This window comes from Canis aureus, chromosome 28 (assembly GCF_053574225.1).
Source record: "Canis aureus isolate CA01 chromosome 28, VMU_Caureus_v.1.0, whole genome shotgun sequence".
NCBI classification, from domain to species: Eukaryota; Metazoa; Chordata; class Mammalia; order Carnivora; family Canidae; genus Canis; species Canis aureus.
Genome location: NC_135638.1, coordinates 34,250,792 through 34,277,220, shown reverse-complemented (window position 1 = coordinate 34,277,220; position 26,429 = coordinate 34,250,792). Strand labels below are relative to the sequence as shown.

Genomic DNA, 26,429 nt, shown 5'->3' with positions numbered 1-26,429 from the left:
GATGGAGACCTCTCTTTCAGTGAGTTTGGCACTTACGGAAAGCAAGATAAGACACATGGTGGGGGGATGAAGGCAAAGATCTACAATATTTTGCCTCTGACAGGGGGAGACTGGAGCATACTTTGCAGGTGGTCGCAGGTGGACAGGAAGAGATGGGAAATACCAGAATGGGAGTAATCCAGTTGGCTCTAGCCAACTCATACATGCCTCACAAGGCCATTATGCCCAGCCTCCCTAGGCAGACTCCCCAGGCTCCTCTGAAGCTTAGTCCTACCCACAGAATTGTTGCCCACTATTCTGGAAGAGCAAGAGGCAAAGGGGAGACTGTGCTGATGGCCCCAGTCTTCTCCGTGGCCGGGTCACTGGGTGCGAGGATAGGGGAACAAGGTCTGAGGGCTAAGAATCAGTGAGGAAGAGACTGAACAAAGGAATGAGGAACAGATACACAGCCAAAAGACTGGCTCTGTATCACTAAGGACCCAACTGTGAACCCTGGGAGGTCTCATTTGCAACAGCATAAACACCCTTCGGTGTGGCATTCAAGCTCTGCGACATGCTGGTCCCAGTCTCCCTCTCCAGCGTCATCTACCATCTTTCTGTTCACCCCTGACACGGGAGACTCTAGTCACAGGTGAGGGCACAGGGTGTGCCACATGTCCAGAAAGGTCACCCCTCCCTTATTCTTAGTTCTCCCCTTCCGCTCGCTGCCCTAGGACCACCTCCTCTGTGGAGAGAATAACCTGGTATCAAACTCCTTCTTCCTCTGTATGTCCACCCCGTTTTATGGCTCTGCAATGGAAGTACTAGACCTACGTCTGAAGTTCCAACTGAATGTAGGAGAGGTGGCCAGGGGCCTGGAGGAAGGGTAGGGCCGTTAATAAACTACTGAAATCTGAACTGCTAGTTTAGAGATGTTGAGAGTTTGAGATGCCAGCTTTCCATTTGGGCAAAAGAGTCCCTTGAGAATGTACATCTAGAACTTGCCAGTGAGGGAGGGACTAGCAGTGATAAGCTGCTGAGTCACGTGCACAGCAGTGGACCACTGCTTCAGTGTTACCGGATGACAGTAACATTTCTGTAATTTTCGTCACATAACCAAGACCTCCACTTACTCTGGATTCTGAGTTGACTTTACTTTCCTAACTCATCCTCCCCTGCTCAAAAAGCTACAGTGCCTTCCACAGTGTAGAGTGGGAACTCCTTGGGATGGCAATCAAGGCTGCTCCCAGTCAGGCCTCTGCATACCTTGCTAGTCTCACCTTATACTGCCCCCAACAAACCATCCTACCCAGTCAGACTGGTATTCCCGGTGGCCCAGGACAACAAGCACATTTCTGCCTCCTCACTTCTGGGGAAACCATTCACCTGAAGGCCCTCCCTGCTTTCTGCCCATTCTTAACTCACACTTGTTCAAAGCCCACCTCAAGTTCCACCTCTTCCTCCTGGAATACCTATAATTTTTACTGTCTGGACCATTTGTTTCCCATTTTAAGATATACTGCTTTGTGTTCTCTTTCATAATTAACCTATCACCCACAAAGCATTAAAGAAAGGCAAGAAAAAGGTAGAAGGCAAATATAAGTACCCTAATAGGGTGAGGAAATACTTCTGGCTCCCATTTGGAGAATAAAGAAACATCAAAAAGAAGATGGTTTGAGATGGGACTTACTGGGCAGGTAAGATGTGGAGAGGTATGTGAGAAAAGCTTTGCAGGGACCGGCCAAAGTAAAAAACATGGACACAGTCAAATGCGGGGTGTGTCTCTAGATTCCCTAAATCTGTGGAGGTAAGTGCATGAATTACTAAAATAGGGATCTGGAGCTTAACTTGGAATTTTGGAGAACTTGGAATGATACCATATACTGCATTAAATTCTTTCAATTCTCCAGAGTGGTAAGATCATCAGTGACATTTCTATCTCAAAAGCCCAATATCTGAAATCAACAAAACACTATTTTTAATTGTCACAATAAAGAATGACATTGTTTACTTAGCTAAAACCACTCAAAAATTCAAAAAGAGACACTCATTATTCTGAAGCTGGAGTGCTTTGCCATAAATGCGTTTTAAAGCAAAAACTGATAAAACTACCCCTAGTGAGATCATTAAATCCTATAAAACAAAGTTTGGATTTATATTTTAAAAAATCTCCTTTAACTTAGCAAATTTATAATTTCCCTCCAATTCCTAATACATGGCTTAATAAATAAATAGACATACAGTACTTTCTAACTTGAGTTAGTATCAACGTTATGACTGAAAGTTTTCTTTTTACAAATTGTTTTTAAATAAATACATAAATTCCAACCTGGATAAAATTTAGGTTTACACTAGCAAACTGATGTATCAATAACTAGCTTACATGGTCTGTCCATTCTAAAGACTTACTTACACAAAATCACAGAATTTCAGTTTCTGAAATCACGAGTGCTCCTTGCATACACGTAATACCTGCACTTCCTATCTCACAACACTGTGGTTAAGAATGAAATGAGAGACTGTAGGTAAGAGCACAAAGACTGTTATCCAGCCAAAGTCCTTTATAACGGACGCATGGCATTAATACTCAAAATATTTTGGGTGATATAATTTAAAAGTCATGTTGGCTAATGATTCAGGGAATAATTTAACCAATCAAGTTAAGTTTCTTTTTCTTTTAAACAGAAACAGTCTCTTTTTTGTGCTCATTTTGGTTTTGCTTTTAGTAGGAAGAACTTTTAACTAAAACTTGGCTAAAACAAAAAAAAAATCTTAGAATAGCTCTCATTTTTTAAAGGATCAAAACCTCTGCTTTCTTATTTGATCAGTTCCAAGCTATCTTAAAAATACTAGTACAATCTCACCTTATTTTAGTGAAGTAAGTGATGGACCAGATAAAGGTGTTTACCTTTAAAAATTCCCAAATTTCCTTTTTTGGCAGCTGAATACTATCCTTCTGAACTGTGTCATTTCAAACATCGAGCTTAGTACAGCCTTAGACACAGAAGCAGAGGATACTAAAACGTCTTTAAAATTTATAGTAATATGGATGCTTATTTTTCAGAAGTGGTTCAGGACATGATCGCTTGATACAAAGCACAGGAAAAGTAGTACGTCCGGCACAGAGGCAGTGCCATACACAGGGTGGCAGCACTGAGAGCTACGGGTGGCCGGCAGACTGCCTGAATGGCCAATGCAGCCTCACAAGTGTGTCTGGAATCTGATTATGAAAACACTTCGTAGATACACGGGTATTTTGGTTTTAATTAAGAAATTCCTTTTAATTCTGGCAGAGGTACCCTGAATTTTAGAAAAGCTCTTCCGAGTCAGCCTCTGAATGTGATTGATTGCAGTTTTCTCAAAACAAACTTTCTCTTCCTCTTCTGCACAGATAAAAGGTAAACTGAGTAGGATTAAATTTAAGCACCATATCATACTCAGTGTTTAAGTAGAGCCATTATATCTCAAGTGTGTGTGTGTATATGTATGTGTGCACAAACACACACACTTTTGTTATTGTTGTTTGGGGGGGGGGCTTTTCCCCCCAAAATTTATTTAAGCTAAAAACAAAAACAGTTCACCTACTTCTCCCTCCCTCACCTCACTCCCTGCCTCTGGTAACTACCAATCTGTTCTTCATATATGGGTCCTTGGCTTTGTTCTTGTTTTTAATTTCCCACATGTAAGAGAGATCATAGGGTATTTGTCTTTCTCTTACTTCAGTTAGCATAATAACTTCAAAGTCCATCCAAATGGTCACAAGTGGTGAGATTCATTCTTTTTTATGATTCAGTAATATTCCATTATATACAACATACATTATATTAATTTGATTTTATAATAATATATAATTATATATTACATATTCTACACAAATACTACATTTTATCCATGTATCTATCCATAGGCACTTTGTTCCCATATCCTGGTTATTATAAATAATGCTACAATGAATATAGACAGGGGTGCACATATCCTTTCAAGTTACTGTGTTTTCATTTTCTTTGGATAAATATCCAGAGGTGGAATTGCAGGATCATAGGATAGTTCTATTTTTAATTTTTTAAGGAACCTCCACACTATTTTCCACAGTGTCTGTACCAATTTACATTTGCACCGACAGTGCATAGGGTTCTCTTTTCTCCACAACGTTGCCAACACTTGTTATTTCTAGCCTTTGAAATAGCCACCCTAACAGGTGTGAGATGATTAGCTCATGGTAATTTTGATTTGCATTTCTCTGATGACGATTGATGCTGAGCATCTTTCCATGTGTCTGCTGGCCATCTGGGTATCTTCTCCGCAAAAATGTCTATTCAGATCCTCTCATCATTTTTTTAACTTGAATTGTCTGTTTTTGTTTGTTTGTTTTTTACAAATGAGTTGTATGTGTTTATATATTTTGGACAATAGTACTTTATCAGATAAATGATTGCAAATATTTCCTTCAATTCAGTAGGTTGTTTTTTCATTTTGTTGATGTAAACAAGCTTTTTAGTTTGATGTAGTACCACTTGTTTATTTTTATCCTGTTGCTTTTATTTTTTTTTAATTTATTTTTTATTGGTGTTCAATTTACTAACATACAGAATAACCCCCAGTGCCCGTCACCCATTCACTCCCACCCCCACCCTCCTCCCCTTCTACCACCCCTAGTTCGTTTCCCAGAGTTAGCAGTCTTTACGTTCTGTCTCCCTTTCTGATATTTCCCACACATTTTTTCTCCCTTCCCTTATATTCCCTTTCACTATTATTTATATTCCCCAAATGAATGAGAACATATAATGTTTGTCCTTCTCCGACTGACTTACTTCACTCAGCATAATACCCTCCAGTTCCATCCACGTTGAAGCAAATGGTGGGTATTTGTCATTTCTAATAGTTGAGTAATATTCCATTGTATACATAAACCACATCTTCTTTATCCATTCATCTTTCGTTGGACACCGAGGCTCCTTCCACAGTTTGGCTATCGTGGCCATTGCTGCTATTAATATTATATTTTAAAAATCATCACCAAAGACCTACGTCAAGGAGCTTACTGCCTATGATTTCTTCTAATGTTATGGTTTCAGATCTTACGTTCAAGACTTTAACTGATTTTTACTTAATCTTTGTATGTGGTAAAAGGTAGTGGTCCAGTTTCATTCTTTTGCATGTGGCTGCCCAATTTTTCCAGTACCATTTATTGAAGAGTGTCCTTTCCTCATTGTATATTCTTGGCTCCTCTCTCTGTCATAAATTAATTGGCTATATATGTGGGTTTATTTCTGGGGTCTCTATTCTTTTCCATTGATCTATGTGTATGTGTTTATGCCAACATCATACTGTTTTGACTACTATAGCTTTGTAATATAGCTTGAAATCAGGGAATGTGATGTCTCTAGTTTTGTTCTTCTCAAGATTGTTTCAGCTATCTGCTGTCTTTTGTGGTTCCACACAAATTTTAGGTTTGTTCCATTTCTGTGAGAAATACCATTGGAATTTTGATAGAGAGTGTACTGCATATAGATTACTTTGGGTAATATGCACATTTGAATGATATTAACTTTTCTAATCCATGAGCATGGAATATCTTTCCATTTATTTGTATCTTCTTTAATTTATTTCATATTTTCTAGTTTTCAAAATAAAGGTCTTTCACCTCCTTGGTTAAATTTATTCCTAGGTATTCTTTTTAATGCAATTGTAAATGGTAATGTTTTTTCTTTTTGATAGGTCATTATTAACGTATAGAAATGCAACAGATTTCTATATATTGATTTTATAACCTGAACCTTCACTGAATTTCATTATTAAATTTAACAGCTTTTTGATGCAATCTTTTGGGTTTCCACATACATACGTACACACACACACACACACACACACACACATCACATCAGCTGCAAATAGTGGACGGTTTTACTTCTTCCTTTCACATTTAGATGTCTTTTATTTCTTCTTCTTGCCTAATCTGTCTGGCTAAAACTTTCAATACTATGCTGCATAAAAGTGGCAAGAACAGGCATCCTTATCTTATTCCTGATCTTAGAGGAAAAGTTTTCAGCTTTTCACCATTGAGTATGATATTAGCTGTGGGCTTGTCCTACATGGCTTTTATTATGTTGAAGCGTGTTACCTCTATATCCACTCTGCTGAGAGTTTTTATCATAAATGGATGTTGAATTTTTTCATATGCTTTTTCTGCATCTACTGAGATGACTGTATGACTTTTATCCTTCATTTTGTTAATATGATTATTGACTGATTTGTGGCTATTGAGCTATTCTTACCTCCCTGGAATAAATCCCACTTGATCATGGTATATGTCATTCTTTTAATGTATTATTGAAGTCAGTTTGCTAATATTTTGTTGGACATTTTTATATTATGTTCATCAAGGATATTAGCCTGTAATTTTCTTTTCTTATGGCATCCTATTTGGTTTTGGTATCAGGGTAATGCTGGCTTCATAAAGTGAGTTTGAAAGAATTTCCCCCTCTTCTATTTTTTGGAAGAGTTTGAGAAAGAGTAGTATTAATTCTTCCTTGACTGGTAGAATTCACCAGTGAAGCCATCTGGTCCTGGACTTTTGTTTGCTGGAAAATTTTTGATTAGTGACTCAATCCCCTTACGAGTAATTGGTCTGTTAGTAATGGATCTGTTCAGATTTTCTATTTCATCATGAATCAGTTTTGAGGTCTGTAAGTTTCAGGAATTTATCTGTTTTATTCTCAAGTTATCCAATTTGTTGGTGTATAACAACTGTTCATGGTAGTCTCTCATGATCTTTTGTATTCCTGTGGTATCAGTTTTAACATCTCCTTTTTTCACTTCTGATTTTATCTGAGTCCTCTCTCTTTTTTTCTTGGTGAGTCTAGCTAATGGCTTGTCAATTTTATCTTTTCAAAGAATCAGCTCTTAGTTTCATTGATCTTTCCTGTTGTCTTTTTAGTCTAGTTAGTCTCTATTTCATTTATTTCTGCTTTAATATATGTTATTTCCTCCCTTCTACTAACTCTGGGCTTCGTTTGTTCTTTTTCTAGTTCCTTGAGGTATAAATTTAGGCTGTTCATTTGAACAAGAAGATATAGCATTTGTAAATATTTATGCACCCAAAATAGGAGCACCTAAATATGTAAAACAAATATTAACAGACATAAAGGAAGAAATAAACAGCAGTACAACAGTGGGGGATTTTAATACCTCACTAACATCAACGGATAGATAATCCAGACAGAAAATCTGTAAATTAACATTGGCCTTAAAAATGATACATTAGATCAGACGGACTTAACAGATATTCACAGAACATTCCACCAAAAACAACAGAATACACACTCTTCTCAAGTGCACATGTACATTTTCCAAGATATATCATATGTTAGACCACAAAAAAAAAATGTCGTAAGGTGATTAAAATCATATCAGGCATCTTTTCCAACCACAGTGGTATGAAATTAGAAATTAATTACATGAAGAAAACTGGAAAATTCACAAACACGTGGAGATTAAGCAACATGCTACTGCACAACCTACCGGTCAAAGAAATCAAAAGAGAAATAAAAGAGACAAATGAAAATGGAAATGTAACCTACCAAAATTTATGGGATGCAGCAAAAGCAGTTCTAAGAGGGAAGTTCATAGCGATAAATGCCTACCTCAAGAAACAAGAGTAGCCTCATGCATATTGAAAAAGATTACTTGAGCTATAATTAAAAGTGCTTCAAGGTAGAAACTTCTTTTAAGAATAATCTGATCTTGGGAACAAAACTGCTATTAAATAAAAGCAGTTGAAGATTTAAAGTGATTGTCTTAATTATAACATCCAAAAAGAGACTTTTAAGGAAAACATCTGTAATGCTACTTAAAATGAACTAAAATATCCCTAAGAATCTTATATGCTTAATGATTAAAAATTTCAACTACAGTGGATATTCAAGTGACATAGATAAAAACAGTTCTAACCCACTTGTCACCATTCTTCCTTCAAAAAAAACTACAATAATCGAATATTTTAATTCTCTAAGTAGTTTTGTGCCTGTATTTGAAAAATATACACTGTGTCAAAAGATAGACATTTATAAACCTCTACAAACTGTCAATTATATGTATTCACCTTGTTTACAAACTTCTAGGCATATAAAAATAAATTCAGGTACAAAAACAACTTTCAATTAAAATTCCCTAATTTTAGCAGTACATCAAGTTATCCAAATATTTATAACCTTCATTCTATGTCTAATTAAATCTGTTACTTGATAGTTACTTTCATTTTGATTTATGATGATGTATTTTACATGTATTAACCTTTTAAAATGTATGTGTGCCAAATTATTGCTAAGGAATATTTGTCTTCTATTTTTTCCTTAAAAAGAAACTAAAGCAAATTACCTTAAAAGTTAAGCCTGATACATACACTTTACACAAGGCATAGTTAAATCAGTTATTTGTTTATAAGACAGGAGCTCTGAAGATGCTCAAATTTTATGAAGCATTAAAAGAGAAGGATAAAATATCACCAAATGCTGTTCAAAGAGTGCCTGTATTTGCAGGCACCTTCCTTCTTTCAAACACTTTAAACTCTTCCAAATAAGAACTACTAGAGCTGCTTCCACCACTCTTGATAAAATTAACATATTTTCTTTTAGATCTAATTCTATTTTAGAGCTGAAACGCTAAGCATCTGAATAGTAATTTGCAGATAAACTACTACTAATATTAGAAAAGTAACATAACAAAGGTTGAAACTCAATACAATTAAATGAACTCCGTAACAAATTAGAAAAACACATGAAAAACATTTTATCAGATTTACTTTAAAAATAAGTTTAGAAATACAAGGAAAGTAAATTCATGTTTGAGATGGAGTTTATAATCAGATATACTGGTAATATTTAAGGTTATAATAGATCCTATTCAGCTATATAAAGAGACAACTCTCATAAACTGCAAATTTAGAACAAATTCAATTGAAAGTAAAGGAGCTAATATCTCTTCTTTGGGATGGAACAGTTATAGAAATTATATTTAGGAAATGCAAAAAGCTTAGAAAAGGTAATATACTCTTAAATAAAATTGTATTTTCATTTCATTTACTAAAGTTGATTTTAAAAAAACAACAACCCTGTTATTCTAACTCTTTTAGGGCATGATGAAAAGTGATGTGGGCTCTATGTAATTCCAGCTTTAAGACAATACAAGAAAATAAAATCAAATTACTGAGAAAATGTAACAGACTAAAATTCAACTTGTATTATTTTTAGCCTGAACGTCTGAACTACCTTAATCTTCCAGGTTCGGTTTCTTAAAATTCTCCTGATGGAGAACAATTCGATCAACTTTTTACTAATATACCTTCAAGTTAACAAAACTGATTAAAACATATTTTTATTTTGCCTTGTAGCCAAAGGAACTAAATCCCTCATTATCTGGTTGATTTCTAGTTTAACAGTCTCTAAAAATGTTTCTCAAAATTAAAGGCTCTAAAGTCTAAATACAAATTAAAATGATAGAATATATTTAAAAACCTGATGGCAGCCCTTTGGCTGTAGCATTTAATCTGAGAATTAATATTCTCATATTCAAAAACCAAAAGATAGGTTATAAGTAATCAATATGCACATGTGCAATTTCAATATTGGCTTGAGACAATCATTCAAATATTTGATAGTTACAAGTCTAAAATGAGTCTCTCATTCTCAAAAAAGGAAGAGTTCAAGACTCTGCCAAGGGCAGATCATCATTCACAATCTATGGGGAATTCGGTCGTCCTTTAGGAAAAGATGCCTCCTCTACCCTCAAAATATTTTCTCATACCAAAGAAAACCTCTACACTGGAACATAACACTATAATAAGTCTAGATCCTCCTTCAGAAAATCAATTGCTAATTAATAAATAGAAAAGAAAATTTTCCTTTTACTGTCAGCATACACTTAAAAACATTCCAAAAATTAAGAACTATGCTTAATGTTCTTATCATTACCTTGTGAAAAGCTTTTCAAATGCTATTAAGTCTGTAGAAAATGATTGAAATGGCCCTAAAAAAGTCCACAAAGTACCCTGTTCTTAGACTAAGTTTTTAAAATCTATTTCACTAACCTAAGAGAAAGCTTTAAACTTTCTGATGAAGAATGAAGAAAATAATTTTCAATATTTTCTAAGGTTTTTCAGAACACTTCACTTAGGTACACATTTAAAATAATCTCTAAAATCATTTAAACATAGCAAAAAATAATTTTCCTTACTTAAAAATAAAGAATTGCAAATAACCATGACAAATTATTCTTAGAATTTAATTTAATTCATAAGCTAAGAAGATATGGAGGAAAGGCTTTGGGGAATCTATTTTTAAAAGGCTATCAAAAGTCAGCAATTTGTATCAGAAATACTATCCTATAGATACCCCCAATTATCTCTCCCCTTCTGGGGGGTAAATTTATCATTTTTGCTTTGTAGTTAGTTATTCTTGATTCACATAGGTTAATTTTTCAATTTACCATGACTTTTATTTTATTCAAAAATTTTCATCTCCCTACTTCTTTCCCATTAATTTTGGACATTTTAGTTCATTCTTATGTTCCCATTACACACTTTCATTATTTAAACTCTTGTTTTTAAAAGGCATCAAAAAGACTTTCTAACACCTTCATAGTTCTAGATTTTCTGTTTTTAGGTTAGGAAAAAATTTCACTTAAAAAATAATGCAAGGAAACATTTCAAGCAAATTGCTTATCCTATTAACCTAGGACCTAATTGCCTAATTTCACTCATTTTACATATGCACACACATCTTTTAGGCAGTCATCTCAAATTCCCAACACACACTGTGGTTAGTTTTAATACCATGATCCTGCAGTAACTCTGTTTACAAGACATCCTGGGACTTTTAAACACTAACAATTTTAATGCAATATCACACCACTTCACTTTTTTAAAATAAGAAATTGTTTTATAAAACTGGATTTCTGTTTTCTGATAAACATTAAAAAAAAAAAAAAAAAGCAAAAGCCCCAACACCTCAAGGACAACAAACAATAATACATACAGAAAACAAAAATACCAAACATACAGAAAACAAAAATACCAAAGCACCCTTGGTAATTCCCCAACACTCTATCCTTGTCAATATCACTCTGGAAAGTGGAGGCAGGGACAGGTGTACAAATTGAATAGAATGCAAACCACTGGACAGCAGGCCAAGTGATTTAAAAGTAAAAATCAACTTATGCCTCTGTTATAATTTCTAGAAGGCTTTCATACATGTATATTTCTTACAACATCAAATGTTAATAAGTACACACCAATACTTTTATAAAATATTATGACCTAAACATTTTCATTTAATTTCTCTTAATTAAGCTTGAAAATTAAATTTGCTAATGAAATATCAAAGTTGTCCTGTTATAAATGAGAAGTAGTAATACAACAGATGTCAGGTTCAGGCATTTCAAAAAAATTAGGCATTGAAATAAATGCAAAAAGTAAAAATTAGTTACCTCCCAAGTGATCTTATTATAAAATGGAAAAGAATTCCCACACATGAATCCTAAAATCATAGTTAACTTTGCAGTTTATCAATCTGATGTACCCTGCCTTCACATTTAACTTATTTGTAAATACTTTCACAAGGCTACCTAAACACTTACTAATTGGTTAAATATGCTGCCTACATTAATTCCTGTTAAAATTAAAGAAATTAAAGGTCCCCTTTTGTTTTTTTCACAGTGGCTGATATACATTCAAAGTATCTGATGTTTCAGAAAAGGTGTTTATCAGGTTCTTAAAACATTTAAAACACAGCTCAAGGGACAATTTATAGCCCTTTTACCTTTAACATATTCACTATCTTGGATTTTGTTGAATACATTCAGTTGCTTTTTCCTTCTTCTGAAACTCTTCCCTTACTCAAATAACTAAAGAATCTAAGATGTTATCAATACAAAGAGAAAAAAAATTTATATTTATTCCTTATACATTTGGAAACACATCAAAAAGAACAAATATTCCAGGCAGTGTAAGTAAACTCATTCAGTAAAACTTTTTTCTTGGGTTTGTGTGTGTGTGTGTGTGTGTGTGTGTGTACATAAATGTTTGTGTAACAGGTAATTTTTTTTATATCTTAATTTTCCAAAGAACAAGATTCCAAATAAAAAATATTAAAACATTCCTGGAAGGAGTCAATATTTTGATTACACAGCTCAAGAGGCAAATGATCATTGAAACAAAATTTACAAGATGACTATAGGTATATGTTTCAGTTATCTGGCTTTTTAAATGTCAAAGACAGGGAAGCATTACATTTCATTTAGCAAACAACAATTTAATCCTTAGAAAGGAAAATTTCCAGAATGCAACCAAAATGTGTATAGTAACAACCAGGATTATGTTAAAAATGAAGGAAAAAATTCCCACCTTTGTGGGATATTAAATCAAAGGATATTAAAATCAAAGAGTACTCTTAAAAATTTTAAACTATACTGATAAAAGCAAATTCACTAATTTATTTAGCTGTAAGATGTCTGCTTATTAAAATATTTTGATTATAATAATCATACATATAGGGAATTTTATCAGTATTAGCCCATATTTATAAATTATCTTCCACAACAGCTAAACTCCTTACAGAATTTTGAATAGCAGAATTAGGCATATAAATTTCAAGTAAGAATCTCAAAGTAGGAGGCTTCGCTAACTGAAATAAAGATTTTGAGTATTCTATATCCTTGTGTTATTTCTGTAAATTGGTATAATTTAGTAGTAGCTTCAGAAAAGCTATGTTCAATAGGCAGTATATCTGAGACATTAAAAAAGCTCAACATAACCAATTTAAATTAGAGATTGTGCTGTGTCCTATCTAAATAAGACTCTCTAAGGAATTACAGATTTTATACTTTGTGCACTCTCAGTGCATTTTCTAATTCACATAAGTAGCTAGTTGTGTAAAACCCAAACACGAAGAAACTTTTATACCACCCTTTGTGAGAGAGCGGGGGAAAAAAATCACAATATCAGCACTTTTATTTAGGTTGACAAACTAATCATAACTTTAAGTGTCCAAACAGACTAAATAACTCAATGGTCTAATGTACTTGGAAGAAATATTTTTCCTTCACTTTTACAGAAACTGAATTTATTGATAGTTGCATCTAGTTTGTCAAAGTGGCAACTATTCAAGATCCAAAAGTCTCATTTATTTTAAACACAGAGGCTAATTCTGACTACTTATAGTTAATATAGGTTTCTTCAGCCACAATACAATAAAAATATAAGAGAAATTTCAAAGGTTTTATAAATATTAATGGCATTCTGAAACTTCTGGACAGATGATTATTTTGGGGAAGGGGAAGTTTCTCTTTCCCATTGATAGTTTAATCACTTTCCAATCAGTTTTGATTTAACAGTGGTTCATAGGAATAGTTTTTAAAGAGTTCTTAGAAAGTTATAATTGCTTCCAAAATCAGAAACCACAGGATGATGTACTCAAACACTACACCAATGTAATGCTGTTAGGGAGGTATTTACAGAAGCGTGCAGATAGGAGCTCAGTTGTGAACACATGTTAACATACAATGGGCTTCAAAACAATAATCTGTTTGTACAGCTTGGGAAGTAAAAAATATTCTATATAAGACGTCTAAAAACCTAGCTCTAATTTAAATCCATTTCTCTAACCCATAAAAACAAAGGAAAAGAGGCATTTATTTCAGAACTCCATATACCTGTGGGAAACAGAACACAAGTAAATTCTACTTGAGATGAACCTTAATCTTAAACAGAATTCATCTAACAATTGACGTATTTTAAATTTTGAAAATACTGTGAAAATGTAAACCATTAGAGTCAAGAGTAGTTTATGATCAGTAAACATTTCCTGTTAAATAACACAAATAAATTCAACTTAAAAGATGCAAACTGATAGGTCTCAGGATTTTAAAACCTTTTAATTTCAAAGTAGCAGAGTTACAGCACATGTATAGGATGGGTATAAGTAAACTTTTCCATGGTGTTGGTGTATGTGCTTTTTTTTCCTCCTTAAAGAAATGCCTGCTGCTTACAGGGTAAAAGAATCTCCACCACTCTGTCTGCAGTTTTCAACCAGAAGTCCTCAATGTACCTTAAGCCAAATTGAATATTAGGTATTTTACAGCTTTTACAAAATGGCTGTAAAATCACATTATGGGCATACACAGCTCTTTGATCTTACTGCACAGAATTCATAACTGTTCAATAATGCTATACCATTACACCACACACCTTAAACTATTTCCATTTTTCCACAAATCCTTCCAAAATCAGCTTCCAAAGCAAAGAAATGTAACATGAAAAGTTCCTGGGAGGCGTGTTACACAAAAGAACAGCTTGGATACAAACTAATCTACACAATATCCATCTTCTGTTGAGACTGTTTATCCCTCCTTTCCCTCCATCACTCCTAAAGGTGGGTGCACTTGAGTAATGGAAAGAAAAGGCTCTTCCATCACCACACCCTCCCAGCACCTCTGCCTTTGGTCCTCAGACAGGGATTCTGTGCAGGTGATGAAAATCATAAGAAAAGAGAAGCTGTCCCTTTAAAATGCCCTGCTCTGTCCCATATCCCACGTGGAACCAACATCAGCAGCACTTTCCCATTAACTTCAATGTGATGCAAGAGGCACCATCCTTTTATATACGTAAAACCAGAAAACTTCAGCTTAATATTCTTTACTGAGGACGAACAGGTGAAGCAAACGGGTCAGGAAGGGAGAAACCAAGCAACTCCCCACCCCTCCCCAAAAGGTGCTCCAGTCCTGCACTCCAGTCTCTCTGTGCAACATCACCTCTCTACCCCTCCTCTGTAGAGCCCAGTTTAAAGAAAGGAGGGAGCCACTAACAAAACCTGAAACATAAATGCGACGAAAATGCAATCTAGAGCCGGAAAGGTTTATTCTTCCAATCACACATATTAACTCTATTAAGAAAATGGCATCACATTTTTTTCCACCAAAAAAAAAAAAAAAAAAAAAACAACCCACCCCACAAAGATCATTAAAAGAGAGTTATAAAACAGCAAATATAGTGTTTATCTTATCTCAGATCAGTCCACATTACCAATAAGTTTAGCAGTTTCTGCACTACCACCTCCCCCCTCCCTCCCCCTCCTTCTCTTGCATCGGATTTTCACGTTTTCTCATTGTCGGTTGAGTTATAAAAGGCTTTTGCCCTTCGAAAGTTTTAAAAAATAAATAAATATTAACTCCTTGGTCCCTGCAAAGTCAAAATGGACTTCGGGGGAAAGGCGGTTCATACTTTTACCTTTAGCGAGAAAAGGGGGAGCATCCCGGATTTTTAGGGATTTTTTGCGATTTTTAAAAAATTTTTATTTGGTTATATGCCTGAGTTCTCCCTCCATTTTGGTTGTTTATGATACTGACAACAAGCTGTCCCTGCTCTGTGCAGATCTCCTGCTTTCATTTAGCACCCCCTCCCCCTACCCCCCCTCGCAGCCACACATCCAGGGCTCACACCTCCCCGCAGACCCCGCACCCCGACCCCGACTCGCCCACCTGAGGAAAGGGCAAAAACAAATTCATTTCTCCAAAAAAGAAAAACCTCTTTTGAAAAAGGGGCAAAGTTACCCCAAGTCACTCAAAGTGCCCCCCAAATATTGCCGACTGCGGGTTTCCGCCAGGCCCTTTGGGAAGCGACCTTCCCCCGGGATGTTTTGGTGGAAAATGCGGAGAGTTTACTCTCAAAACTGAATTTATATTAATTTTTCCCTTATTTTTCGGGTCTCTAATGTCTTCCGCTCTCGCTGCTGCCGCTGCCGCTGTCACAATATTCACAGCACCAGAGAGGAGGAGGAGGAGGAGGAGGAAAACTTTTCAAACTTTCCAGACCCTGAATAAAGGGTTTTTTTTTTTTCCCACCGACCTCACCTTTGGGTCTCCAGCCGCATCGCCCCCTGCCCTGTCAGAAGCGACTTCGGGAATCCTCGCACCCCCGCTTAATTATTTTATTTTATTTTTTATTATTATTTTTCTCTCTGGGGTCCTGAGCAGGGGCTGAGAGTAGCACAAACTTTTCCTCCTCCTGCCGCCGCCGCTGCTCCTCTGCCCCCTCGGCTAGTCCCATAATTTAAATAACCCTGATATTTCTCCCGCTAAACGCCTCTCCGCCGCCCCGGACCCCGGGAGAACTCACCGCGGGGCTTTAACATCCTCCCTCCGGCCCGTCCGCCGCCTTTACACCGCCCGCGGAATTTCTAATAATTTTTTTCTCATATTTCGGGCTGGACGCGGCGGGCCTGGAAATTGTTTCCTTACGCCTCTTTCCAGCAGCCATTGTAGTGTATGCGCTGCCCCTGCAGCCCAACTTGCAGCTGCCGCTGCCGCCGCCGCCGCCGCCGCCGCCGACGTCGCGCCCACCGCCGCCTCCCCGGGCCTGCTCGGCCGCCGCCCCCGCCTCCCGCCGGCCCGCCCCCGGTCCCCGCCCGCCGCTGTGCCCGCCCCCCGCGCGCGCTCCGCCCCGGGGCCCGCCACTAGGCGCCGCCGCCGCCGCGGACGGGCCCGCCGATTGGGCCGCGGCGCCGCCCGTCAAACCAAAGTGTTAAGAGGCGGGCCCCCGCGCGGGGGGCGCGGCGGGGCGGGGGAAAGGGGCGGGGCCGCGCGCTCGGCGCCGCCCACTCCCCCCGCCTCGGCCCTCCTCCCGCCGGCTGGGGGCGGGGCGAGACCCGCCCGCCCCCGCCCGGCACGGCCCCGGACGGCTGTCAGTCAGGCGGCGGCGCGCGCTGATTGGGCCGCCGGCCGCCGGGGAGCGGGGGCAGCACGTTGGGATGCGCGCTACTTAAGGTCCAGCTGCGTGAGCCATTGACGTGTTTGGAGCTGGAGACGGCCTGGGCGCTGGTGAGGCGGCCGCCCGAGGTGAGTGGTCCCCCGCCCCTCCTTCCGCGGCGGCTGCGGGGACGCGAGAAGAGAGGGGTGCTCCTGGGCCACCGCGGGGCCCGAGTCCTCTCCTTCGGCGTGGAGCCGCTGCAGCCAGGCCTCGCCCCAGCGCGGGCCCTTTCCTGTCGCCGCTCCTCTCCACGACGCGGGCTTATTCGGGCTGGGGACGAGGAAGGTGACCCTCGCCCTGCCTGGGCACCCCTGGCTCTTCCTTCACGCTGCTTCTCAGCCTGTGGGACCTAACTGCCGACCCCCACTTCCAGTTTCCCGCGTGCCCCTCTCCCCTTGCCCCACTCGGCTCCGTTGAAGGTCAAAGCAAGGTGTGTTCACCTGTGCCGGTTGTCCACCGTTAGACGGCCCGGCAGCAGCGCGGGGGACAGCGAGGCCGCGGACTCCCAGCTCCAGTTTCTCCCCGGACTACCCCGCCCCGCCGGGCCGTGCCGACTTCCTGACCCTGCCTTTCTGCCCCCCGCAGTGGGTTAGGGGCTTCAGGTGCTCGCATGGCGTGTTGCAGCTTCCTGCTAGGTGCATCTGCGTTTTAGCAGAGCCACAGACCCTGCCATGGCTCGGACCAGCATGTGGGCATGGACGTGTTCAATAACGTTCCCTTCCCCTTACCTTTCAAAGCTAGTTGGAGAGTGGGGATGTGAACTGGATGGGAATTCAAGGCATACTTTTTAAAGCAGTTTGCCTTTTGGAAGAGATGTTAGAGTTATTCCTCAAATGTGCCGTGCTTTTGCGGCCCTCCCTCAGATCTTTGGTTTTCTTTCTGGCTGTCCTTTGCAAGTAGAGCTCTAGAATATTTGTTTGGTGCCTTCAGAAAGTAAGCAGGTAAGTCCTCTCCAGCAGATCTTCCCTTTCGCCCCTCCCCTCCCCTCACTGTAAATTGACATTTCAAGACTCTTCATTTCCAGTTGAGGTGTGAGGATTCTCGTGCAAAGGTGACATTTAGAAACCCGAATTTCTATTGACCTGTATTTAGAATCCGGAAGGGAAAGGAAAGGAAATCAGAATAAATTCGTGCTGCAAACCTGATTTGCCTCTATGTGATGCTACCTACATGTTATTTTTAAAGAATTCTTGACTGATGATGGTAATAACAATGCAGCGAAAGTGTACTTTCATGTAAGGCACGCAACCTGATTTTGTCTGTGAATGATCATTGTTGAGATTATATATAAGGAATAGGAACAGCTAAGCAGAGTTCTGTGTGCTCACATCATAGGATGGATGAAAAAAAGAAGGGTGTAAGTTACTTAGTATCATCATCTCTTAGTAAGAAGTCAAGCCTCCAAAAGAATTGTGTTTAGGAGAGGAAGAAGCTTCTAGATATAATTGAATAGCACCTTGAATTTCCCTTTTACCTAGATGTTTCTGTTAGCTAGATATACACATGTATTGTTCAATAAAAATCATAAAATGTTAGGATTACTTGGAGGATTCCTGAAAGTTAAAGGATCCTGGAATGACTAAACTTTTCTCCATCCTTCTTTGCAAAGATTAATCTCGATTAATCGCCTGGACATCCTGGTCTCTTTACTAGGTGAGTCTTGATTGGAAATACCTCCACTTTTTAGGAGTTTGATTGATTTTCCTGAATATGCCTTGTTTCTTTAAACATGACTGATATTGTTTGATGGTGTCATCTAGGGCAAGAAGAGTAGAAACCATTTCATACAAAAATTCTGACCTTTGTCTGGTTATACAGACTGACACAGTTTTTTATTGGATGGTGTTATGTAGGTCATACCACATTATTGCTTGTTTTCCCCAATTTAGGTGGAAGATGATGAAGCTAGAACAGGATTCAAGAGTTCAAGTTAACTCAGCCCCTTAAACTTAGTGCAGAGCATTTAAAAATATTTGTGGGTGGCTCATCAATAGTATCCCGATATATTGAAATGAAAAAAATCACTTGGCAGTAACAGTTTGTCGATTATTGTTTTTTAATTTTTCTCTTTTAGTTCCTTTCTATGACATGTCTTGAGGATAATAGGCATACCAATTTCAGTTAAACTCCATTATAGAGAGCAGTTATCCTGGAATATAGTTGACGTATATGAGTACTGTGTGCCTTAGAATCACTAGTTGGCTCTTAGAGAACTGTGATAATCTTTAATTGATAAAGACTTCTGCAGAGTTGCATGTGTAAGACTTGAGTTGGAAGATGAATGGACCAGCACTCTGTGACTTCCTTTAACCCAGGGATGTATCAGTTAAATAGAAGATGCCACTAGAAGTAAAGTTTCAGTTTTTCTTTTTTAGCTTTTTAGAATGCCAGCTAAGCCATAAGTTGGGTTTTTTGTTTTTGTTTTTGTTTTTTTGGTATATTGGCCACCCCTGGTGCTGGCTACAGAGTATACACTGTAAGTTTAGTAAAAAAATGTTTCTGCTAAAGTTGGGTTGTACCAATTACTCCACACTTATTTTGTATAATGATCAAATATATAATAAGGAAGTAATCGTTAGAATGCATGCTGTATTTGGGGCACCTGGGGGACTCAATCAGTTAAGCATTTCAACTCAGGTCATGATGTCAGGGTCCTGGGATCTAGCCCCTGAGCCCCCAAGCAAGCTTCCCACTCAGCAGAGAATCTGCTTGTTTCCTTCTCCCTCTGTACTCCCCACTGTGCTTTTGTGCACGTGCTGTCTCTCTTGCAAATAAATAAATCTAAAAAAAAAAAAAAAATGCATGCTATATTCTTAGGTTTTGTTAGTATACTTAATAGTTTAACATTTAGAAATAAAGATAAACTAAAACTTAATTATAGCTGAACTATCTTCCTGGACATTATAATCAAGTTTCAGTGGATGAATTTAAATGTGGCCTGAGGCACCATGGCAATGCAAAGGAAAAACCCATCCAAATATTTATTCTCATAATATAGAGGATGTATGAAATTCCTTACTGGATAATCATTATACCAAAATTAATTTTTAAGTACTCATGGTTCTAATGAGATGTACTGATTTATTTTCTGTCATTCACTGTGTAACTCTTTTCTCCAACATCTGCCTGCAGTAAGAAAACTGTTAGGATGCCCATGGTAGCACGGAGGCTGAGAGATCCTGACATAAACCCTTGCTTGTTGGTAAGGTGGTTTGCTTTCACTTTTCATGAGTATTAACTTGGAAAAACAGGCTTGTTCTATTTTTGTGGGCATCTGTTTTCTGCAGTTCTTGAATAAAGTTATTTCTATTCAAAAAATATTCCTGGCCAGTGTATCCTTATTTCACTAGAGCATTTTTTAGGTATTGATAATTTAGCTAACAAAGATCCATCCCTTCTAGGTTTGCATTTACATAATGTGCAAGCATTTACTTGCTGCTATAGTATCAGACAGACATATGTAAACACCAAGGAAAGTGTTTAGTCCAAAAGTAGAAAGTTGCACAGCATATTTTCAACTGCCACTGAAATTTATGTGTTAATGGCAATAATTTCATCTTGTCCTTGAGAGAGCCTGGCTGCAATAAGGGGTATCATAGAATTTGCCTATTTAAAGCCTGAAGGTTTCTACGAAGGTATCTCATGCACAAAATGTTTTGCGGTAGTAATAAGGTTTTATTGGCATTTCTTTGGTATGACTAGCAATACAGACTTGTGGCTTTGTCACCCTGGAATAAATGCAGTCATCAGACTGTGCTCTTCCCTGAAGCTACGTGCATTTTCCAAATATGCACATTCGTTAAATATTTGGCATAGAAATTTAGCTTTGTTTCATATGTTAGATCTGTTTTCAACAGCTTTATTAAGTCTCTGTAAAATAGACCGTGTTTCTTAGATCTGTGAAGCAAATTACCTACCCCTTTAAAGCTTTCCTTTAGATGACCTCTCAGAATCATACTTATCACTTTGAAGTTTGTTATCCAATCTACTTTCCGTTTAGACAGCTTAATTTTAATTCCCCAATGGCTCCTACCTTCCTTTGAACTCACAGCCCTGTGTTGCTCACTTAGGTTTTGAAGTCATATTAATGATATCTATTAAAACTGCGTACATAATAGTATATGTACTTATGTAATGGAGGGAGAGATAGCCAAAAATACATTTAGATGAGTGGTGTTAATTTAAGTTGCCTTGATGTAGACCAGTTATTAGTGACTTACTTAGGATCTTGAAACCAGCTTAACATCAAACAGTCAAGTCAAAGTGAGAACTTGGAAAAGCAGGACAGCTGTGCTCTGCGTCAGGAGACTGGGTTTTGATTCTCCCTGTGCAGTAGTGATTTTCAGCACCCTGCACCTTGCCTCAGCTTCTTTGTTAAATGCTTACTGGGATAAATGATCTCAGTCACTGCTCCAGCTCAAGTTCCCATGATCAGATATTCAGAAAACTGACCCAGACTATGAAAAGGAAGATGTCTGCTCTGGCCAGAAGGAGTGCTGGGATGGTTGGAAAGATAATTCAGTTTCTGTTCATTATATATTCATTAAAACAAACTGAAGGGAATGCTTTGGGGGAAGTGGCTTTAGAAGTTTGGAGTTTTGGGGTTTTAAGATCCCATTCCACTCTCTTAAATGATGCCTATCTTACATCTTGAAGGAATCTGATGCTTCTACCAGATGTATGGATGAAAATAACTATGACAGGGAAAGGTGTTCCACTTACTTCATGAAGTACAAAAACTGCCGGAAATTCTGGGTAAGCCTCACTTGGTTGGCTTTGTGTTAAAACTCATCTCTTAGGCTTGAAACTGAAGCCCAAACTGAGTCAGTACCCACAATCCCTTCGTAGTGATGACTGGGGAAACTTAACTGTTTGACCCTCCTCTTGTGTGTCCTGAAGGATCCTTGAGAGCTCTTATTGGCTCCCTCCCCCTGCTTCCCCTCCCTCCTCCAGGCTGTAAGAATGCCGTTCTCCTATAGGTGGGTCTTCCTATGCATATTTAAGAGCTGCAGCCCTAAAATAATAACCTTGTTATAACTTTAGTTCTCCTGGAGATGAACAGAATGGATAGCTTGCTCTGTCATAACCATTTTAGGCTTCCGTTTCTGCCTTCTCCTTTCCCACCACCACCCTTGGTTGGTAAAAAGGTGCCATTTTTAGATGCTGGTATATGATTTCTGTTTCTTTGAGCACTGGATCCAGCTACTTCCTTTCCCTTTTCTATATTAACTGTTGCTTTCACATAGCAATTACTTAGTAGAGCCTCTTGATGGACCACACTTTTGTGCTCTTATACTTAAAAGTATATTCCCTTCCCAATTAGCATCAATGTATTCTTAGGGGAATAATCACTTCTGTTTAATTGTTAGTTTGAAAACATTATCTGAAGTACTAGAATTAGTTTTTTGGCTCTTCTTTACGCTTGATTTTTAGAATTTCCTTTTTGAGGTGGCCAATTACTGGCAAATGATGAGCACTTAGTATATGATTGATTTTGGTTTCTTCTTCTTTTTATACCTTCATGCAGAATTCTATCATGGTCCAGAGAAGACAGAAAGGAGTGAAGCCATCTATGCCTACAGCAGCAGAAAGAGACGAGATCTTGGGGGCAATGGGAAAGATGCCTTACTGACTGCATTAAAATTTTTAATTTAATTTAGAAGCAGATGAATATTTTAAACAAATGATTAATCTTTTAACACTTTCTAGGCCTTACCCAGACAGATCTTAAATTCTCCAAAGAGAGATTAGGTTAGCCCTGTGTCCTCTGTGTTTGCTCTCAGTGCCATGACGATTGTCTGGCATGGCTGGCTGTGCCATGCTGCTGAGTTCACATTACTTCCTGAAGGTAGGGAGCATTAGAAAAGGTCTGGACACAAGGAGGGGAGCTTTTTTGCTGGGTAATGAACGAAGGTAATGAACACTGGCCATGAAAGGAAGGTGGTGTTCCCAAGGATGGGAAATGATGCCAGCAACAACATAGTGGAAAGGAAGCTCAAGATAACTTTGGAGACTGGTCTGTAGACTGTCTTACCTAGAGTTTAAGGTGGTCGATGGAATGGCAGAACAGAAACTGGGAAGGTAAGTTGAGAGTGGATGTGTGGTGGCCCTCAAATCTCAGGCTCGGTACAAAGTAAGACCTCTAACCTCACTCCCTTATCTTTGTTTATATAAGGTTAGCACGCTGACTGGGTAGGGAAGCAGGGATGCAGGAGGATTATCTTAAATAAATGGCATGCAAAAGAACTGGTTTTCTTTTCTTTTTTTTTTTCTTTTTTTTTTTTTTAGGCAAAGGCTTAGTTAAAGGATTCTGTGACTAAAATCCATATATATTGGATAACCTGAAGGCATGGTCTTCCTGCAGCACAGTAATGGAAAAAAAGGGCGATTCTCTTAGAAATGGGGATTTCTATTCGCTGGAAGAGATGGGCAAGGAAGGGTATGGGGGTTCATAGGTGATACACTGGGATGAGACTGGAGCTTCAATTCATTTTATGCTATAAACAAGAATATTCAGTATAGTGACTGAGGTGGGTTGTGTGGCAGCTCTCATAGCCACTACCTTTTAACGCAGTTTATCATATACTGAACAGTTTTATAACATTATTTAATAAAGTTTAACATTTACTAAAAAATCAACGAAAGAAATAGCCTGTGTCCCTTCTGTTTTTCTGGTGCTGGATCAAGTGTATTATTTTAAAGGCTGCTGACAACAAACTATCTATCTCGTTGGTCTTTGTCCAAAACCCGGGTCAGATGTTTTTAAGCCATATGACCCTGATTGTTAAATGTGATTCTATTTGAATAAAAGATGGATTGTTTGAGAAATTCCTTGATTTGTATTGATTGCTCTAAAAGTGATGGATTAAAATAGGAACTGACAAGAAACTAATACTTGTGTGACAAGCATTTCAGTATCTAAGAGTGCTGTTTAAGGGTTTGGAATTTTAATGTCGCTTCTTTAAATGCACATACCAATGTCAACATTGCTCCCAGAGATATTTGTCCTGGCCTACCTCTTTTTTTTTTAATAGCAACTTTATTAAGATACAATTCAGATACCGTATAAATTATCCATTTAAAGTGTACAGTGCAATGGTTTTTAGTATTTGACAAAGTTGGGTAGCCATCACAGAAAGAAACCATAAGCACACATTTTTTGTTTCCTTTTAACACCTCCCTTTTTCATCTCTCCCAACACCTGTGCAACTATTTTTCTATCTCTAGAATGGCCTGTTCTGGTAATTTATATGAATGGAATCATATGATATGTGGCCTTTGTGACTGGCTTCTTTCACTTTTTTTTTTTTTCCCCAAGACTCATTCATGTTACCTGTATCAGTACTTCATTCCTCTTTGTTGCTGAATAACATTCCATTGTATAGATTTACCACATTTTATGTATCCATTCATCAGTTGGTGGGTACTTGGGTTGTTTCTATTTTGGGGCTACTATGAGTCATGCTGTTTCTTGGACATTTGTGTACAAATTTTTATGTAGGCATTCATCTCTTTGAATATGTCCCTAGGAGTTGGATTGCTAAGTCATATGGTAACTGTGTTCAACGTTTGGGAGAACTAACTATTCTTCAAAGTGGCAGCACCATTTTACCATGTGTGAGGGTTCCAATTTCTCCACATCCTCATTAACACTTATACTAGTGGGTGTGAGCTGGCATCTCAATGTGGTTTTGATTTGCATTTTCCTGAAAGCCAGTGATGCTGAGCATCTTTTTATGTGCTTATTGGCTAGTCAAATATCTTCTTGGAGAAGTGTTCATGTAGATCCTTTACCTATTTTAAAGTTGGGTAGTGTATCTTTATTAGTGAATTGTGAGAGTTCTTTACTAAATACAAATCCCTTATCAGATAAAGGTTTACAAATGATTTCTTCCCTTCTCTGGGTTGTATTTTCACTTCATGGTGTCCTTTGAAACACAGAAGTTTTTAATTTTGATAAAGTCCAATTTATTTTTTCTTTTGTTGCTTTCGGTGACATATCTAAGAAAGCATTGCCTAATCAAGCTCAGAAAGTTTTACATATGTTTTTTTCTAAGGGGTTTTGTAGTTTTAGCTCTTTAGGTCTTCAATCCATTTTGAGTTAATTTTTGTATATGGTATGAGGTGGGAATCAGCTTCATTTTTTTTTTTTCATGTGGCTGCCCAGGTCCCCAGAACTTTTGGTTGAAAAGGCTATGCTTTCTCCTGTTGAATTGTCTGGGCACTCCTGCAAATCAATTGTATATGTCAGAATTTATTTCTGGATTTTGAATTCTATTCCATTGATCTGTATGTCTGTTTTTAGCCACAGTCTCTTGATTACTGTAGCTTTGTGGTAAGGGCATAGCTCTTTGATGAATGGTTTCTGGAAGTGTGTTTTCTATGCAGTACTCCTGGTGACAAACTAATTGGAGACTTTTGACCAGCAAATCTTTAATGTATGTAATCATAATGTGGCTCCACTTAGGCAAAGATGTTCAATTCTCAATTTGTCCTCACTAATTCCCTAATTCTTTGTTTGCATCTTTACACATACCCTGATAACTTCAGCAAACTCTTCTTGTAACCGGATTGCACAAGACCTTGCTGCACCACTCTGGAGGGGCAGAGTCCCATCACCACTGTCAAATTTGCCACTATTGTAGTTCTCTTTCCAAGACACTACAGGAGAAGTGAATCTAATTACCCTGATAAATCAGTTGTATCAGGATGTTTGTTGGTGCAGTGAGAGAATTTTCAAATCTGACAAGCCTTTGATATCAACTATCAACTAGCAGAATATGTAGAAGGAGGATTACTTGTTCACATGCATCTCTGAGGAAGCATCTCATTACAGGTTCTCTATGCAGTGGGAGAGAGTGGCACACTGAGTGCAGTATGTAAAAGTAATCCTTTTGAGAATCACTACCTACTTGAAAGTATAAGCAGTATCATTCATAGTTACATGTAAGTCATATATATATATATATATATATAGTTATAAATAATATTACTCATGGTTATATCCCTAATACCTGGCAAGCTTCAAGTGTGGGTAATTGACTAAAAAATGTGTATGTATTGGGGGAAGGGATGGCTTTTTAAACTGAACACATTGAAGAACATGCTCTAATGACGCAAAAAGGTATGTAATCTTCAAAGGTCCAAATAATGCAAAGGGTATACAGTGTAAATAAATCTGCCTAGAAGCAGCCCATGTCAAAAAGTTTTCAAGGTTTTTATGCATACGAAGGATACCTCTAAATTTGTTTTGCACAAAAGGAACAGCATAGTGCATAAACTGGAGGTACCTTACTTTTTTTACTTAGTGATAGAGTTTGGAGTAATTCTCCACCAGTGATTATAGATTTACTCCATTTCTTTTGATGGCTGCGGTTTTCTCTTGTGTAGTTATACTGTCATTGAACCAGTCTCCCACTGATGGATTCGCTGTTAAAGACAAGGTAGCAACAACCATCACTGTGTATGGCTCTTTGCCTGTTCTGTTTTTATATCTATAATACATGCCAGGGATAGAATTTCTATCCAAAAGGCTTCTGCATTTTAAATATTGTAGGTATCCACAACCCCACCCCACCCCCACCCCCGGCAAAATGAACAAAACCTGTGAGTGTTTCTTTCCTCACACTCTCAATCCTACTGGGTACTTTATTAT

At 38.0% G+C, this 26,429-nt stretch overlaps 2 protein-coding genes across 5 annotated transcripts in view; one reads left to right on the top strand and one right to left on the bottom strand.

The window, feature by feature from the left end:
• The window catches only part of PLAG1 (PLAG1 zinc finger), a 50,947-nt gene extending 34,578 nt beyond the window's left edge, over window positions 1–16,369 (bottom strand). For all 4 annotated transcript variants that reach the window (XM_077876904.1, XM_077876906.1, XM_077876903.1 and 1 more), the window contains exon 1: window positions 16,145–16,369. The gene's annotated coding sequence lies outside the window, so the exon portion shown is untranslated. The remainder of the gene's footprint in view (window positions 1–16,144) is intronic.
• A 380-nt stretch (window positions 16,370–16,749) lies between these two features.
• On the top strand, window positions 16,750–23,602 carry CHCHD7 (coiled-coil-helix-coiled-coil-helix domain containing 7). Its single transcript, XM_077876901.1, has 5 exons — window positions 16,750–16,863; window positions 18,384–18,427; window positions 19,907–19,976; window positions 21,431–21,529; window positions 22,302–23,602. The coding sequence occupies exons 3-5, from the start codon at window positions 19,923–19,925 to the stop codon at window positions 22,404–22,406; spliced, it is 258 nt and encodes an 85-aa protein (XP_077733027.1). The 5' UTR covers window positions 16,750–16,863; window positions 18,384–18,427; window positions 19,907–19,922; the 3' UTR covers window positions 22,407–23,602.
• The last annotated feature ends 2,827 nt before the right edge of the window (window positions 23,603–26,429 follow it).